Here is a 19,123-nt window from a genome sequence, read left to right as displayed (position 1 = left end):
TACTCAGATTCCTCCACAGCTGCTTTTGTGCAATTAGGAAAAAAAAAAGTGTGTTGTCAGCTAAAAGACGTGGACTCCATACAAAGAAACAACAATGCATACAAAGGAACAAGTAATTCTTCCCGAGCACAACTGAGAATGGTCTGTGTTTGGAAGGCCTCTTCATGAGAGCCTTTTATCCCCGTTCCTCAAAGGACACAATAAAGCTGTCAGTCAGCGTGTCAGTCAGTCAGGACGCAGCCCCAGTCTGTAATGCTTTCGGACTGGGACAGTCTCCTCTGGTGGATGCTCCATATCTGACATGTACGCTCTCACACGCTGATGGAGCTGCGGTCTCCTGCGATATGGCGACTGTGAATGGGTGGCAGAGATCACCCTTCTTTCCAAGTTGCTCAGCTTCAAATATGAGGCTCGGTTGCAGAAGACATCTGCCTGGATGAGCGAAGGGGGGAAGGCGAGGGAAGCACAGGCAAGGGGAGGTGGGGGGAGCATGTTGCTGACACCTGTCTCTCCCAGGACGAGCCCGCCTTAGTGACGTGGGAGTCCGGGTTGGCTGTCGGGACAGGCCCGAGACAGATATGACAGGGCCGCTGACAAGGGCCAGGCTGCACGCTGGGAGCGACACTGCAGTCCAACACAAACAAGCCTTCTGCTCCTCACTGGGCCTGCAGTGAGACCCACAGCTGGCAGCTGAGAAGCCTCAGCCACTGTGAACTGAAAGCAACGCTGGCTTCCCAACAATGCTAATCACTGTTGCATGGATGAACCTCCAGACACAGACTGTATATAGAAGATAAACGTAGCAGACATGACATCACGCACTGGCCTGAAGCGTTCTGCAGCCTCAAGTTTGGCATTTGGCCATCGCCATCTTGCTCTTTTGAATGAGAACTTGAGGACTCGATGCAAGGCGACCTGTCAATCACAAGGTAGATCCGTCCTAAAGCACAACCCGCTTTACTATTTTCCTCTAAATAGGATCATAACAGGGCTGCCACTACCAACTGTTTATCTGTCAATTAATCTATCAACTATTTTACTGATAAGTTGATTAATGAAGATGCCAAAAGAGCAAATTTAACCTCTTTGGTTTTTTTTTGTTTTTTTACTGTATGTCATTGTATAATGCAGCACAGTACAAAATGGAAACAAAAGTTTACATAAAGTTTAAAAATAGGGCTTATTATTTAGATCAGTGGTGCAAATTCCCCCCAAATTTTTATCAAACCCCTCAATAATGAGCAAATGAAAATGTTCAGTCTGCATATTAAAATAAGTGCAGGATTGACATGGTTATAATTTAAAAGCACAGAGAGGCTAACACAGCTTCTTCTTTCCTTATAATGTAATTGGTCTCTGACTTTGGTAATAACTTTGGATATTATAAGAGTTCAGCTGCATACACAGCACAGCCGTCGTCCTTAACTCATGTATACGGTAGTTTGTCAGACAAAGATTTTTTTGTGTTACAAAGCAGCAGCTTGGTTCTGACTTCTGGTTAACATGTAGCCTTACTGACCCACCTTTCAGTCACTATTTCATACCAGATCTGCTGACAACAACTTGTTCTGTGATCATTTGAAGTGCTGTCAAACTTTAGAAGCCTTGGGTCTTTGGAAACTTTTACTCTGATCCATTGTCTAAAACTGTAGCACCATTGACTGAAGTCTAAATTGACTCCCATTGTTAGACAAGGGTAAGTGATAAAGAAAAAAAACTGTTAGAAGGATTTAAAAGAAAAGAAAAATAGATTACAAATATAGATGTAGATGCAATTTTAGTGTCAAAGTCATCAAGTATGGCAACTAATCATGGCGGCTCAAGATTATAATTTACAGAATGACCCCAAACTGCATTCAAAAGTCACAAAACTATCAATTGAGACCATACACTTATCAGGAAAACGTTTAGTGAAATAACAAATCAACTGAGAAATGGGGTCATTTTCTTCTATGCGTCGATATAATGTGACTTGTTTTTGCAACCAGAGGTGTCGCCCCCTGCTGATCGCTAGAAATAAAGCAAGTTTAAGCAACTGCATTGGCTTCAGAGTCGGAAGCTACATCCATCTTTTAAATGCAGTCTGTTCCTCCAAAACAGAAAATCTAACGCAGCTTTATCTGTGTTAGTGGCAAAAGGCTCCATGCTTCTCTGAGACTTCAAACTCAGCAGACAAAGAAGCGCTCTCCTCTGTGCTGGATCTGTTCATTATGTCAGCCTCGCTTGGCACGCTTATATTTCCGAGCCCCGTTCCAAAGCAGACGCCTCCTAATTGTTATCGGATCTGTGTTGAGACAGCGTGAGCAGAGAGATGCTGATAAAAACTCCCCTGGAGCTGATGAGACTTCTCACAAACAGCTGCAAAACCCAACAAGTTCTGAGTGTCTAGGTACAGTGGAGGGTGTGGAGGCAGCAACTCACCATGCTCTCTGACCACAGTTAGAGCAATATGACAAATTGGCCTAGTTTTTCTTTTAATTAATCATGCCTTGCTGACAGCTACCTGTGCCACACATCATCATTAGTCAAGAGGAGAGGAAGGCCCAGCCACATATAATAAGAGAGGAGGATACACCTCATTAACTAATTTTCCTCCATTTATTTTTTACAGCAACAAAGCAATGATAGGAAGAGTATTTACACATGAATCTTCAGAACTTGACATCAGCTGATTTACGTTGTTTCACTGTCTCACAATGGAGTTAGGAGATGAGACATTAGATGACACAAGCTTGTTCAGTCAATGATTTTGTATGCTATTTTTAGTACCAGTCGTATTAGGCAAAAGATTTCTCTTTTGCTTTCAATATTGCTTTGTGTACTATGAGGCAATATTGATTTTTTATATGATCTTTGCGACAATTGTAAAAGAAAATATAATTTGGAATGGCCTGTACATTAGCAAAGAATACAGAATCAACATTTTCTCAAATTATATTCTAGATGATTCACTGTTTCACAATACAATATATATTGAGAATCAAAAAGTTCTACATATAAACAACAATTTCAGTCTACAGGTCCACTTGTTTGTTCATCCAAACAAACTGTGCCAACAATAGCTGTTGGCTTTCATAATGTCCTTGCACAGTGATGGATTACAAGCAACTTAAGTCCTGCTGACTTCCATTTTATCTCCAATTATACTAGTTGAGATAATCTGGTTAAATTATTGGTTTGTTTACCAACTGTATAAACACATGACTGCTCCTTTCTTGCATTAAATTGAAGTGTCAGCTAACAATGTCCAAGATGATGGTCAAAACTATGTAGATGTCGTCTGACTCACTGCATGTAGACTTCAGGTGAAATCTTCCATTACCTTTCACTTGGCTTTTTTGCTGCATTTTGGCTATCTGTGTGTTACTAATTTTGAAAGTTTTGACAGGATTTGAAAGGTGCAGTAAGGCAAGCCTGCTCGGTTCATCTGGTGAATTAGCCGTTTGATGACAGTGCTCCGTTTGCTGTGGGCAAATGTTCCACTAAAACAATTCCTGCAACATTAATATGCAGGGATACTGTTGGTGCATCCTACGTTTAGCACCTGAGATTGTGATTAAAGAAAAACAAATGATCCAGAGCATTTTTCCCCTTTTAGCAGAATGACACTGAGGTGCAGTCAGACCATCCTCCACAGCACTGTGGAGATCAGTCTGGCTATATAAGACCAATGAAAATGAGACCCAAGTGGACCTTGTGTCGTAGAAATTCACTAAAGTGCAACAGCAAATACTCTTTCAGAAATTTTTATAATAACTCAGGGCCATTTGCGAGGGAAAAAGAGGAGCCTACACTGGGGTCAACTCCCCTGTCTGCAATGACAACAGAAAATTCACGACATAGGCTAACATAGCAATTTCCACTCTTCTATTTCTTCTGTGCTATAGAACTGAACATATGTACATTAATCACTATTTGTTGTTGCTTTGGCACACTCTGCGTTAACGCTGGAGTCAGAGCTGTCAGATGCTATATTGCAACTGAAACTGAAAAACTGACAAAGTCCACTCGATATGCTTAATTCAATTAAGACACAATCTTTTGCTAAGCTGAACCAAAGTGCTCATAGCCCCTAAACATCCTGTGACAGTCTGGATGCAAGCAAGGGGAGAGTTGTGTACCTTTTCTCTGCCCTCTATCCACCCCAACCACCTCTTGACCAATGTGGTGCTTCATTCATTAAAAATAATTCCACCTTTAAATGCAATCCAGCACGTAAACGTAACTGGGAAAACTATTTAGCTGCACATGACTGTAATTTCTAGGAGACGGGGTCAGCCAAACTGTAATAAACTGAAATCTTTTCTTGAAAAAACGATGAATGCATGACACAGGATCTAACAGGCCTTTCTCTGCATCACTATAATCAGTCAGTTCAATTATTTGGACTATCATCTGCTCGCCTCCTTTCAGACTGGAAGAATGAATTTAATTAAAGGGCAACACACTGTCCACAGAACGCTCCACAGAAATGCACATGTGTGACAACAAAAGTCATTGTTCCAGTCCCTCACTGAGGACTGATGCTGTCTCTCAGGACTTGGAAAGCCTGCACATGATTGACAGCTCCATCTTTATAGAGGCCATCCAACAAAAAGGCAGAAAGAGAGAGGCCATCCCCGCCCACTGAGCTGAATGCGCTCGTAGAGCAGTTGTGAACCAGACAGATAAAAAATAAATAAAAGCAAAATCAGACGTCTTAAAGCAGAGCAGCATCAGATTCTCTTTTATGTTCAGGAATACTGACTCTAGGCAACTTCTAATTGGACTTATTGTTTATCACAGTCAGTTCATGTTTTACCTTCCATGCAGGCATTTTAACAGCTATCCATATGTTGTTTAATGCAAAGTGTTGGTCTTAACTTACTCATAAAGAGATAATTACCCACTTCATAAGGCAATAAACACCTCGTTACATGGAGGATCTTGTATCCAGAGATCATGAACCCGGGATGTGTTAGGTACAAATAAATGTGGGATTGATAGAGGGAGATATTTGAGGTGAGATAGACTACATGCATGTGGAAGGAGGGTTGATGGATATCATCCACAACATGAAAAAAAAGACTGTTAGGGTAATAGCCTTCCTGAACTCACACAAATAAATGTTCCACAGTCTGTGCTGACATAGTTAAAAATGAAGAGAAATGTAGCAATGTAAAATTCTCTACAAGCCATTAATATTTCATGAGTAGCCATTCTGACACTGTCAGTGTCTCTACCTAATTTGTATGGCAGGAAGGAGAGGGGAAGGGAGCAGCCAGAGAAGGGAAGAAAAAAAGGGGGGAGGAGAGGGTGGATTGAAGTGGAAGTAATAGCAGAAGATATAAGATAAAGGTGGAAAAGCGTCTCCAAAAAGACGTCAGTGTGTGCCGAGCTGGCTGACAGTGAATTTTTTTGGAAGTCAGCATGGTACAAAGAACATTTGAAATGGCCCATTTAACAGCACTGTACTCCACTCCCAGCCGTTGCCACCATTTGCATACTTCATATCAGATGAAGATGGATGGTGAAAATCAGTGTCACTGAGATGAGCGTTTTATCAAGGTTACACTATCCTCCAAACTCCTAAAACCTCTTTATCTCATCTCTGTTGTCGGAATATTAACTTATCAACACAATCTCTTTACAGCAGAGGCAGCAGCAATGTGAATTTATCAGCTGCAATAACAATGACAGGGAGGCCAGCTGGCTTTTAGAGCTGCACCTAATGATTATTTGGATTATCAATTAGTTTCCTGATTTTTTACATTAATTAATTAAGTGCTTAGTTTACAAAACGTCAGAAAAAAATTGAAAAGTGCCCATCACAATTTCCTGTTGCCTACAGTGATATTTTAATTGCTTTTTTTGGCCCACCAACAGTACAAGGCAAATTTTTTGTCCATGAATAAACTGATTTTCTAATCGTTGGAGCACTAACAATTCAACGCTATTGCATTTAGAATGGCATTATTTTGCTGACAGCTAGCTAATGTTTGCTTGTTTCACAGCATGTTTCATCGCATTTTCCATTTATCTGTACATAGCAGTTGCTTACTGACCAACAGGTAACCATAGCAGACAGTAAATATTGGACATCCCTCGTAATGCCGTGAAGCACATCACATCAGAGTTCAAATCTGGACAACTTCTGATTTCATCCTTTGACCGAAAAAGCATTCCAACAGGAATCTTGGACACTGTTGGGCAATGCTCTGCTGGGCCAAATATGCAAAAGTGTGTTTGTAACAGTGAGCAATTTTGATTCAAATAAATGACGTGCCAGGGTGAGAATTGCAGGGAAAACATGATTTGTGAAATTTTGGGGGGTTTCTAATATAATGACAATATGCTACATTTGCATTCCATTTCTATTTTTCCTAAACTCCACTGTTTTGTTTAACCCTTTCAAACCGGAGCAGTTTCTGGGCATTTTTTTTTTGCTCCATATTTCGCTGCAATGTAAAGACCTACACCTCTATGACAAATTGAAAAATTAAAATGCTTTTGCAAGTATTCATAGCTGTTAACAAAACTAGTGACAAATGGCAATTCTACGTACTATTTTATTACTTTTTAAATGTATTTCCATTAGTGTCACATATCTGCTCTGTGTAAACAAAGCCTGCAGTTCAGCTGAATACTTAGATTTTTTTTGTCACATGAGTGTTGGATGTGGTTGTTTTGCTTCATGGTTGCATTGAGGAGAACAGAATTTTTAGTTTTTGACAAAATGTGGTTGGTGCAAATGGTTTAATTTTGGCTAATGTTCATGAGACATGCAAAAAAAGTGACTTTGATAAAATATCATCATTTTAAGCTTAAGTCTGGTTAGTTTGGAGAGTTGAAAATCTGATGATTCTTTTCGTTTTTCAGTGTCTGGCTGATAAATGGTGTCATATTGACAGTTTTGTTTTTTTTTTTTAAAAGATATCGTGCCTTTCAAACCCTCTGGTGGGTTTTGGGATTCAGAGGGTTAAACACAATAAAGTGTGCAAAAAGTGCAGGAGTCTGAAAACTTTCCCAGAATATATTTTAAACTTATCTGTCACCAGTGAGTGTAATTCAACTTGTCAGTGTAACCGTTATTATTACATTTGTCACAGTGGTGTCACAGCACTGCAGCTATTATTGTGTGATAATGTGAGCTACAGTAAATTGGTTCAGCTTACTAAATACAAGAGAATTGTTTTGTTCCTTCAAGAATCAAATGGGTCGACTTGCTCTGAGTTTCATCTATATATGATTGTATAATTTCCAAAAAACTGTAAACAAACTAACCACTACATGATGTATAAGTTTTTAGCTCTGAGTGGGTGCACAGTGTAACAGTTTTGTATGTTGGCTCACTTGAATCAGACCGTGACTTGCCAGAAATGTATTAATGTGAAGATTTCACCACCTCCTCGACAATCCTTGCTCGAACGCTGTTCAAATCACAATCTATCCTTGTCTGTAGTCCATGTTTAGTGACATACTATTATACCTTCTTTGTCAGCCGACAGAATCCTTCTCTTTGTCTGCATGATTAGCTCCTGGTTCCTCATTATAGAGGTGTGGACTGAGCTTCTATTTCAAGCCTTTGTGCCTCCCACCTTTACTTCAGTCCACTAGTCATAAAAATGTCATGGCAGCTACAGAGCACACAGGCCACAGTGAGATCTAGCAGGAATCACACGCTCAGGGCCAAATCCAGCAGGGCAGCCATGGCCAGTGGTTACACTTTAGAGGTCGGCAAGGAATCTCTGCAGACGACTTTCCACACTCTCACCCCTTCCAGCCTCCTGACATCAGCCTGAAAGTGACTTCAACCAAGTGCACATCCTCCGTTTACTCTCCTGGTGTAATGTTGCACCGCGGAGAGAAAATGACACACCATTTATAAAAACAGGAAGAGGAGCTAACTACAGTAAGCATAAGCTATTTCTGGAAGAGGATGTCTGCAAATAACAAAGGCCTGTCAGAATCTAACGGCAGACAGTGAAATAAAATCAGTTAAAAATGAATTAAAAGCCAACGTCAATGCAAAGAAACTCCACGTTTTGTGTCTGTGGTCCCACCTGCTGTGACCCCTGCTGATGCTGCAGACGATCACGCTACACGCTTTAAGTTCCCCACCACGTCGCTGGTGTCGGCGCTGGGAAGGCGTCCAAACTCACAATACATTTCTGCTATGGAACATTTGTTTCCTTTCAGGGGGGCGCTGGGCCCCAACATGCTCCTTCTACATTTTTCTGTCCTGCCACATTGCATGACAGTTTATTTTGGGAAGCGCAGGTTGGCACCTGAGACACAAAGCTGACAAAGCACTCGGTGTCACTTCAATGAGGCCAGTTGGTGCCATGACAATGCCTCTGGCCATGCAGTCCTACAAGATGGACAACACTGCGCTGAATATCTTGGCAAAGTAGGAAAAGAGGCATCAGCTGTTTGCACAATTTCATCTTCAGAGGGGAATAAAGCAACGCACAGACTGTGGATCTGTCGCAGGAGGGATTCCACCTCAGATTACTGGACGCTAATACAATCTGAACTGGTGTGATGGACTGTTCACCCACTGAGGGTGTTTCCTTGGCTTCCACCCAATGCTTGCTGGGAATAGATCCAGCACATACAGCTCCCTAAATAGGAACAAGTGGGTAAGACACAAGCTGTATGAATGAGAATTTGAATGTATGCAAAAAAAAAAAAAAAGCACACGTTTCCTCATTGACCAGTAACAGAAAATCTAAATGCAACTAATTTACATATTTAGAATTTTGCTATCTCAACTGAGGGAAAGGCTAATGTTGCTAACAGGTAGCAACACTGTACAAGCCTCAAATGTATTGACGATTTTACCGCCAATGGAGTAAAATCCAAAATGCCTCAATGTTAATTTTGGGCAAATGCTGATATTTCATTTTGAATACTGCAATACAAAGCACAGCGCCTTCACACTGACTTTCAGGAGACTTCTGAATGGTAACTTTTGTTGTCTCCTGCATAATAAATCTTTCAAGCATCAACAATGTGATATACGCATGTGCAATAGTGACATCACAGAAAGCATGTTGAAGGTAAAGCAAATGAACTCAAACGCACAACACAGACTTCGTTGACTTTCAGGCTCCACATGTGAACAGCAAAATGGGCAAGGAACAGAAGAGAAATGCTGAAAAAGGAGATTTGGTTGCTAAAAAGAAATGCAACTTCTGTTGTCGTGCTGCACAATAAATGGAATATTAATCACAGTAATGATTTTGGCTTCTCACAATTAAACGAACACAATCGACTGAGATATTGACATTTAAAATGCTCATTGAAAAAAAGCCAGTGTAGATAAAAATCACTTGGTTTTCAGCTTGGATAAATCTGACATTAGAAGTCCTTATTTCACCTTTTCGTATATTTTCCAGTTTTGAGTGAGCACTTTTTATCTACAGCTAGAACCCACCATATTGTGCCACCATGTTTTTACAGTAGACCAGAACAGAGAAACAAAACATTGAGTCTAGGGACGGCCATCTGTGATTTTACATTCAAGCCACTCTCCTACAAGCTTGGAAAGGGAAAAATCAGAGAAGTTCAATGCGATCTCACTAATTGACGCCACTAAATGCTACACACCTTTTAGTGTTCGGTTTGTTTTGATGGATTATGATGATGGATAAACACATTTTTTGTACAGGTTCCCTTTAAATGAAAAGGTAAAAGGGCTATATTTTGGGGTATTTCCTGCCAAGGGTCATAATTTTGGACTTTAATTTCAAGTACTGATGGTGGAGCAAAACACCATTTTTACTTCTGAACATTTGTCCCTTCTGCATGCTTCTCCTCTCCATTTGACTGAATAAATTTGAACGACCAGAATGAAAACATCGACATTTTCTTTACATAACTGCAGCACATGAGACTAAATCCAGCCTTTGTTTACCATCAGAATAGTGCAGCCCCCATTTACTGCACAATTACAGTTAGGATATAGTGTAGGTGCAGCTTAATTTTGGGCATATTTCCACCTAATCGCCCCTGTGAGCCTGTTTTCATCAAAGCTGCTGGAATGACAAAGAGATGAGCAGCAGCGGAGGAATTGCGACCTGCATTAGTAATTATGAGCCTTCATGGGATACTTATTGTAGCTGCTGGTGAGGCTGAAAGAAGAGTCAGCAGATCTGTGGACGCCAGTGCTGCCAGTCACGGAAATCTAAAGGAGATTGACGATACACAGCACCCATTGAGCGTTGTGTAGTTTTACGTCAAGATGTGTAGTTGTTCAGAAAATGTGATACGTTGGCCTCATAGCAGGACCTCGGAGTTCGGTTTCCCAGTTGTGGGAAATCTAAAATGCTACTTTCCAGAAAATGAAGTGTTGTACAAATACACTACCTGCCACACACACACACACACACACACGCACACACACACTCTTGACTGAGCAGTGGCTGCGTATCCTGTTTCTCATAATGCGGCGGCGACTGAGCGCAGATAAGATTACTGACTGCTCCAAAAGCCTGCGTGCACACACTCATAGGCTCGCACTGTAAAGTGACAGAGCAACTGCTTTGCTGTGTTAAATATCAGATGCAAATGAAAAGAGAAAATCTATCATGACTCTAATGTGGCCTGATAGGAGGGGGCGCACTCTCCTCTGAGGAGCCGAGCGGTGTGAGGAGGGTGATGTATGGAGGAGCTGGATGAGAGGTGAAAAGCGTAGCGAGACGGACGGAGGGAGGGGTGGATTGCTGGGAGGGAAGGGAGGAGGTGAGGGGCGGTGGAGGTGGAGGGGGGGGGCCAGCCAGTCCTGCCAGACTCCTGAGAGCCCAGGGCAAAAGTGGAATAAATGTTGATTAGTGTTGATTTTGTCCGACGAGCACCCGGCAACTGACAGTGGGACTAAGCTGCAGCGAAAGGGAACCATTAATCTTGGTCTGGTTTAAGTAGTGTATATTAATTTGTGTCATTTCCACTACGTGGAGAGAGGCCTCTCTCTCCCTCTCTCTTTTCTTTCTCCCTCCCTCCAGTGTTTGAAAGCTGTGGCAGCCGAGCCTCCTTCGTAGTGAACATACAGTGGGAGCCTGGAGGTGGCGTCTGCAAGTAGCAGCAGGGGAGAGCGGAGGAAATGAGATTCCAAACACTACATTATGGAAAATGAACTCCTGGGGGGTTGGTATGGCAACCACATTCAAATGTGCCATTGCATGTTCAATTTAACGTGCATAACAAATTTGCAGACTTGATTAAATTCGTAACATATTAAGGAGGTCGGTATAGAAAAAAAAAGCAGAGCAAACCTGCAGGGGCTGAGATTGCACAGAGAGCCTTGATCGAGGTAAATGGCAGAACAGTGATATTTTAGCCATCGTTTCTCGGCGCCGAGCGCAGGAGTAGACATTCAGGTAAAAGATTGAGGCTCTTTTACAAGTCTGCTTGGATCTTGCCTTCCTTCTGTAATCTCCGCACTGGCAGGGCTGCTCGGAGCTAAATGTAATTTTTCGACAAACTGCATTCCAGTGGCCTTCAGTAGGGAGGAAAAAAACCATTCATCAGTTCAGGAAATTCAAAAGTTAAAAATATAAAAACACGGTAGTGCTTCCTTTGCACAAGGATGAGGAGGTGATCATAGCGCAGAAAAGTCTCCTGGAAAAAAAAGAATAGATCACTTTCCTTGTACATGTGATGTCGGTGTTAATTACCAAATCGCAGCACAGTAAGATTCCTATAATTAAGCTCCTTAATATGATTAACATGTATCAATTAGGCGACTGACAATTTGCATAATGTATAATGTAACCACATTGTTCTATACTGTAATGGTATTAACTCGCCATTTACAATGCTGTCACTCACTGATGATTCTGTGATTAGGATTCTGCATCAAATACAGTGCAGAAAAGTCCGTATGCCGGTTAATCACAACACATTTTCCCCCAGTTGTCGACATCCTCGGAGCAGAATTAGACTCCAGCTCTTCCTCTCTCTCAGTGGATGATTAAGCAGAGAGATTGGGGAAACAGCTGTGGCGGCGAGCTTGGCATTTCTCTCCCCCTCAGTGCTGCTGTATCAGCACGGGGGAGGAAGGATAAGAGGGAGACAAAAGCTGCACGTATCGGTGTCCGCCGAGAGACGATCACGAGAGGGGAGGCACGGCCCCGTGACATCCACGCCGCCATGTAATACAGTCCACAGGAGGCAGCGAGTACTCTTACTACCTGCTGGTTTACACTCACACCGGCTCCCAGCATGCAACAAATGTTTTTACAGCTGCGCTAATGTGGCTTTCTGAAGCCGGTAGCTAACCTGAAGATGTAACCTTCTGCTGGATGTCACCACATTAGTGCCGCAGAAAACTGTTGGAGCTGAAAATATTATTATAAACTGATTTAAATAAGGTCATTTTTCACCACTTCACAAGTTAGAGGCCATGCAATTAATTGGCATATAACTGAAAGCAACAGTTTTTAATGCTCAATAATGTTTAGACTGTTTGGATTAGTGGATTATTTGGTCAGATTATATACTGTCAATGTTGATCACAACTTGCCAGAGCAACAAATTCATATTTTTTTCTTTTGTCAAGAGCTGCAACCATTCGTCAATTAATTGATTAAAATTAACCTGTACTATTTTAGATCATTTTAGAACCAAAAATGCCCCAAAAATCTCTAATTCCAAGTGCTCAAACATGGGAATTTATTTCTTTTATTGGTCTTACATTATATGAAATTGAACTATATTGGGTTTTGCACTGCTGGTTGGACAAAACAAGAAATCTGATGAATATACAAGGCATTTTTCAACGAAATGATTTGATTCATCAACAAAATAATTGTTAAACAATGACAAAACCTATATAAGTGGCAGGTATGAAGTTTATAATGATTTAATGCAAAAAAAAAGCAGAAAACCTTCATACTAGAGATTAGAGCTGCAAAAATTAATTAATCAAATAAATGTCAAATACAAAATTGATTATCAACTATTTCATTGATGGATTTGAGAAATTATTTATTTAGGCTTTAAAAATGTAATATTTTCTATTTTCTTTCCTCCTATGTGACAATAAACTGAATATTTTTGTGTTGTAGACAAAACAAAACATTTAAGGACGTCACCATACTGATGGACGTTTTATCACCATTTTATAGACCAAACAACTCATCAATTAATCGAGGAAGGAGTCGACAGGTTAATCGACAATAGAAAAAATCATTAGTTGCAGCTCTGGTTGTGCTACAAAAGAGGATATTTAGCATTTTTGCTTAATAAATTTATTACCAAAACTGTCTGTGATGTATTTTCCCTCAATCATCTTATGAGTGAACTGACCAACAGTTTTATCGCTGCACGCGGCTGTTTCACATTTTACAGATTACATCACAGCGGATCACCTTGAAGGCTGCTTCAAAGTGTTTTTACAGTGACGTGCGGAGCTGCGCTGAGTTCAGCCTCTGTATTACAAATAGGCAGATGCCAAGCAAGTCAATGTAGTGTGGGCTTCCATGCACCTTCCATAGTCAGACCTCTGGCTCATTTCATCCTGTCAAACACTGCCTGGCTGCCCTCTGTAAAACACCCTATTTTCACCCTTCAAAAAATAACATTACATCACTCGGCTAGTCATTTTTATAAATGGAGGATCCCCTAGGCTTGAAACCTTACACTACACAAACACGGGCCACGAGAAAGCTGGCCTTTTGTTGAGGTTGAGAGGAAAAAAATTAAACAGCAAGTCAGAGCAGCACATTTACTGAGCAGCTCAGTCAAGGAGTGGTTTTGTTTGACAGTGCCAGAGATTTATGATGTTGATGAAGTGTTTACAGAGGTCAAGGCGGCTCATTTTCCAAATCAGTTTGTCAAGCATTTGCTTATCTAAAGAGGCATTTTCATCAATCACGGGAAAAAAAAAAGTGATGGTGACGATCCAGACAAAACAGTCCACCTTAAAAATATCTGTAACTAAGATAGAGAGATTATTTGACATCTCTATATTTACCAGCCTGTTAACTTTAAGAATTCAGTTAGTGAGAGGTTAAAGTTTCATGGCCCAATAGCAGCGGAGTCACACTGTTGGATATATTTTTGGAAAGTGTTCTGTGTTAGTCTAAACCCTAAAACAGCACACCGCCGTTGCTAGGATGAACATTAACACAGACAAAACCCTGCTGCTTTTACCTTTGCTCCACCTGTTTTTGGACACATACAGTCTTAGAATTAATATGCCTTATATATTTTATGCTTTGTCTCCTCTTAGGAATGCATTATGCCACACACACACACACACACACACACACACACACACACACACACACACACACACACACACACACACACACACACAGACTCATGCACAGCCTCTGAAAAACAGCCTTCCTTTGAAGTAAAATAGACGGCCCAAATATGCCTGGAATGAAACTGGGTAAAGACAGAGCCGATGTCTGTCAAAAAAAAAGGAACAAAAACAACAAAAAAAGCCATTGGTTTAAATAAAGTGTTCCTTCCTTTCTCCTTTCCTCCCGGCTGTTGCTGCACTATTGTGCTTGTTTATACTGCACAATATTTCTGTTGGCCATCGCTCACTTCATCCCAGTAAAAATACACAGAGCGGGTCACAAGTTCAGGCCCTAGATCAGCGCTGGCATTGTGTCCTGCAGGTGCTGTCAGCTGCTCCGGGGACGGCCAGGGATGGAAAATATACACGAGCAAACATCAGATCTGTGGACACACACTGTCTCTGCACTCTGATGGTTCTGGAGGCAAAGTTAAAGCGACTCAGCTGCAGCTCAGAGGAGTCACTGGAGGATATAGTTTAATATACTTAAAGTTGGTTACGATTGGTTTGGTAGTAATTTTAGACGTGAAAAAGAAAATTGCAAAAGTAAAACTGCTGTCAAAGCTGAGCCAACAAGATCTGCCAAAGATAACTGTGAAACAAAGTGTTTAATTTACACTTTATTTTACTACAAACACAACAAAAGTAACTCTTTAACAGAAGAGCCAAATAACTCTGCTTTTCTCAATTCAGCACCATAAAAAATACTTTTTATTAATAAGAAATCTGAGTTAAAATCACACTAAAAATTTTGAGAATTCTCAAATAAGTCGCTTTGTTATAATTCAATTTTTAAAAAGGAGAATGAGCCACTAGATGGAGCAACAAGCTGCGACTTTTTTAAAATACTATAAATTAGAGTGTTCTATCCTTCACTGACAAAAGACCAGCTTCATAGTTTACTAATTATGTCCTATACAAAACCTTCACTGCAAAACAATATTCTGAGTCATGTGACAGACACATTTAATTTCCTATTTTCCTCATGTGTAACATTAACTTTTTGCTAAATGGTAAGAAATTGATCTTTTTCACACTCTGTACTCTATTTACACTGAACCTGACTGCACTGCTCAAAATCACTGTAGTAATCACGATGATTTCCATGAAACCGCAGCAACAAGCAAAGAACAGTAGAAAAATATGTGGTGTCTATGGTGTTACTCCACACCAAAAACTTTAACAAATTTGAAAATTTAAATAGTTAAAATAAAACCAATCAGCAGCATTAACTGTAGTAAATGTCTCTCACTAAGACTGGAACAAAGTCGCCTGGATAAAAATGAAAATGTGCAACAACATGACAAGCGGCAGATCTCCTGCGTAGAGCTCCACAAGCTGCACCTTGTGTTTATAGGTTACCAGCTGAAAGAGAAAAGAAAAGGGTGTGCAGGCAGGAAGAGGTCCAAGTTACTTTGTACTCTCAGCAGAGCCGAACTTTGGATGAACTCCGAGAAGCGCCAGGGAGTAAAACACTATGCATAACTGTGTCACTCCCCCTCCAAAAAACCAAGCAAGACAACAAAAAGAGGAGCGAGCCAGCAGGCTTCAAAAGGCCCCCCTGCTCTCTCCTGAGGCAGTGGCCGATTCAAGATAAACTGCCAGGCTTGTTGCAGAGGAGGAGAGGGGTTGGGGGGTTTAGGCAGTGAGGTGAACTTCAATGAAAACCTCAATGAAAACATCCATGAAAGCACCAGGCGAAGGGTGGGATCACACACACGAGGAATAAACAGTCGCCGGCGACACAAAGGTCAAGTATGAGCAAGTGCAACTTTGGAGACAATGAAAACAATATTGTCTTCATCCTCCGCCCATTCCATTTGATTTCATGCACTAATGAGTGTGAAACACACAGAAAGCGCTGGCTCTCGCAGCAAACCGGCACGCTTTGGCAACTCAATATCTCAACTAGTGTAAGTTTTGAAGAGTCCTATGGCACATAAAGACAGGCAAATAAAAGACGAGATGTACGCTATCAGTCTGGAGTGCACTGGGTTCTATCTGTGCCAATTTCAAAAATGTCACGGGGAAAATGATTTGGAAACATGACTTACGCCTCCTATGTTACGTTATTTCTCTCCTAGCAATTATTCTGCTGACATGCTCTCTCACAACTGCTTTAATAGAGAGACACAATACATAATAGAAAGAGACGTATTCACCAGACTTGACAGTTAACTCACAAGGGGAGACATCAACGTGCTCGTGACAATTTTTGCTCAATACTCTCTATTATTCCACAATAGCATCAAAAAAGGCCCTCATTCATATTTTGACACAATAATTGATAAGGACTGTTGGAAGTAATTGTCCACAGTTCCTATTGTGAAACTGCTAAAACATGCAGACAAGGAGGAAACACACGTCGTACATGTCACTGAAATTTATATGGCCAATTGTGTTGTGACTGAATATCCAACATCAGGTTTACCTATGTGAATTTGAGGCTGAATAACAACGACTGATGATAAAATAACCCCCAACACACACACTAGCACACACACTCTCAGACAGCAGATACTGAGCCTCTGTGGATTTTTTTGGGGCTGTGTGCACTATTGTGTTGCTTTGGCCTGGGTCAGGAGAGTTTGAGGCAACAACCGAGCAACGTTTCATACTCCGAAGTTCTCGATTTAAGGGGCAGATTAAATGTGGACGTACCTGTTTTTTCTTTGATTTCACACAAGACATTGAAAAGAGCTGGCTTCATTCTGTGACAGTTCAGAGCGTGTTTCCTGAAACAGAAAAGTGGCTTCATGAGCAAACCGCGGCAGGGAAAACAGAACTCATCTAAGCCTCTTGCAAATTGCTGGAGCTGCTTGTGATCATTCACTTTTTGAGGTAAATGCAACACTGAAATTACCAGTAAATAAAAATATTACAACTATTTCCTCGAGGCACCTGTATGGGCCCACATGTGCTTCAGTTTATTCAGCTTTATCTATTTGTCGGTTATTTTAAAATTATACTCTCTGACCTGCTGCTCTCAATAAAACAAGGCATTTTTAAATGTGCAACTTCAGCTTCACTAAATTTAATGTGGAGTGCACAACGTGGATCATAAATTATGTATCACATGCAAGAAAGTTGTTTTGAATTTGCTGCAAAAAAAAAAAAAATCAGAGCCAGTCTGGACTGTTACCTAGTAATTTCCTATTTAGACTAAATGAAGAGCTTCGTCTGTGTTGTTAGATGCAGCTTGACTGAAATAAAGTGTTTTAAAAATACCCTCAGTGGGCGACACGTTGGCAATAAACGCCATATTCATATTACACTTTAATTTTCTGTTTGAGCGCGGCAATTTTAATTGGAGTGCTTTTTTTGTCGGCTTTTGCACAAGGCAGTGCATTTACAGTTTTACGCACAGTGTGTTGAAATTGTATAATTTTCCAAACATGCATATGTATAATTTTTTTATTTATTTATTTTTTTTTTTGTAATTTTTAAATGTATTTTTCTATTGGAGCCCAGTTTGCCGCCGCCTCCTCCTCTTTCCTCCTGACAGCGAAGCGGCGCATGTCCTTTACCTGGCTTGGGCTTCGTCCAGACTCTGATCCGTGATGGTCATAATTTGCTGTAAAATGTCTCCAATGTCCTGTTTCCTCCCGTCGCCGTCCGTTCCTCCGGTGCCTTCCTGCATATGCTGCGGCAGGCCGGGGTGCCCTGCCATGCCTACCCCCGTGTGAGAGTGCATCAACCTCGGCTGCTCGTCCATCTCTTCTGCTTCTCTTCCTCCTTCTTATCTAATTCTCTGTGCTGCTCTCGCTGCTGAAATCCTGCAAAAATACATAAAAGAAGAAAAAAAAGGAAGGAAGAATGGAGGAATAAAAAAAAAAATTAAAAATCCCGATATTTTGCGCTGCGCACCCGGGGGGTTTCCACGCAGGAGCGTTTTCTCACCGAACAGTTTTTTTTTTTTTTTCTAAAACGGGGTTTTCAGAAAAGGGGGGAAAAGCGGAGAGAAACGAGCCCTCCTGCTCTCTGACTGTCTCTCTCTCAGCTGGTCGGAGCTGAATGTGAAATCTGATCTGAACTGCTGCTGCCTTCACTGGAGAAGGGTGTGCGTAAAAAGAAGAGAGGCTGCTGCTGGTTTCTACTACTAACATGCACGTTTCTTGTAATGTCGCGCAGTGATCCAAACCCCCCTATCTCTCTCTCTCTCTCTCTCTCTCTCTGCCTGGCAAATTATAGAGGAGGAGGAGAAAAAAAAGTGTCTGTGAGAAATAGGAAGTGTGGATTTATTTCACTCTCTCCATCCTCTTGCTTTTGTCATGTACAGTACAGGCTGGGCAGGCAGCGACATAGCAGAGAGCACGAGAGTCAGACTCCGCCTACGCGACATGATTGGGAATATACTGTAAGACCATTTAGCCCCACCTTGAGGTGCCTCTCATGAAACGTCGATCATTGGACTGTATGAGTGGGATGCAGAGGAGAAGCTGGGAGATGTGGCTGCTGCCTTTACAAGCTCAGAGACAGAACGAAATGATGGATTGAGCCCCAACTCCAAATAAATAACAGCAGCTGAGACGAGAGGTCTGCTTCAGTCTGTCCTTCTGACCTCCTCCGGGGCCCCCGCTGGCTCCACAGGAGACCATTTCATCTCCAAGCTGTGCCAAGATAAGGTGCACCAATCAAAACTATTGGCCAGGCCCTTCTCATTTGTTAAAAATATTAGATAGATAATGCGCGTGAAGATTTACGACTGCAAAAATCCATCCACTGATGAGACACATAATGAAAAACACCTTTCGGATGTCATTAATATTTTACGTTGTTACCATAAACAGAGACCTGCAGTCAGACATGCTTGTTTTGTTGCAGGAGGCA

At 41.3% G+C, this 19,123-nt stretch overlaps 1 protein-coding gene across 4 annotated transcripts in view; it reads right to left on the bottom strand.

Annotated features, from left to right (window-relative positions):
• LOC111579959 (pre-B-cell leukemia transcription factor 1) overlaps window positions 1–18,544 on the bottom strand; it is a 70,542-nt gene extending 51,998 nt beyond the window's left edge. For 2 of the 4 annotated variants that reach the window (XR_008604343.1, XM_055018532.1), the window contains exons 1-2: window positions 17,821–18,542; window positions 16,955–17,028 (exon numbers count right to left, since the gene is read on the bottom strand). Coding sequence is in view for 3 of the 4 variants with exons in the window: in XM_055018532.1 (XP_054874507.1) it covers window positions 16,955–17,028; window positions 17,821–18,008 (262 nt within the window). In the remaining variant the exon portion in view is untranslated. Of the gene's footprint in view, window positions 1–16,954; window positions 17,029–17,820 lie in introns of all 4 variants that reach the window. The other 2 variants (XM_055018534.1, XM_023287503.3) reach the window with 2 other exon arrangements.
• Window positions 18,545–19,123: the final 579 nt, after the last annotated feature.

This window comes from Amphiprion ocellaris, chromosome 2 (assembly GCF_022539595.1).
Source record: "Amphiprion ocellaris isolate individual 3 ecotype Okinawa chromosome 2, ASM2253959v1, whole genome shotgun sequence".
In the NCBI taxonomy this organism is placed as follows: Eukaryota; Metazoa; Chordata; class Actinopteri; family Pomacentridae; genus Amphiprion; species Amphiprion ocellaris.
Note: the sequence above shows the minus strand (reverse complement) of the source record. Positions and strands in the feature narration are given on the sequence as shown.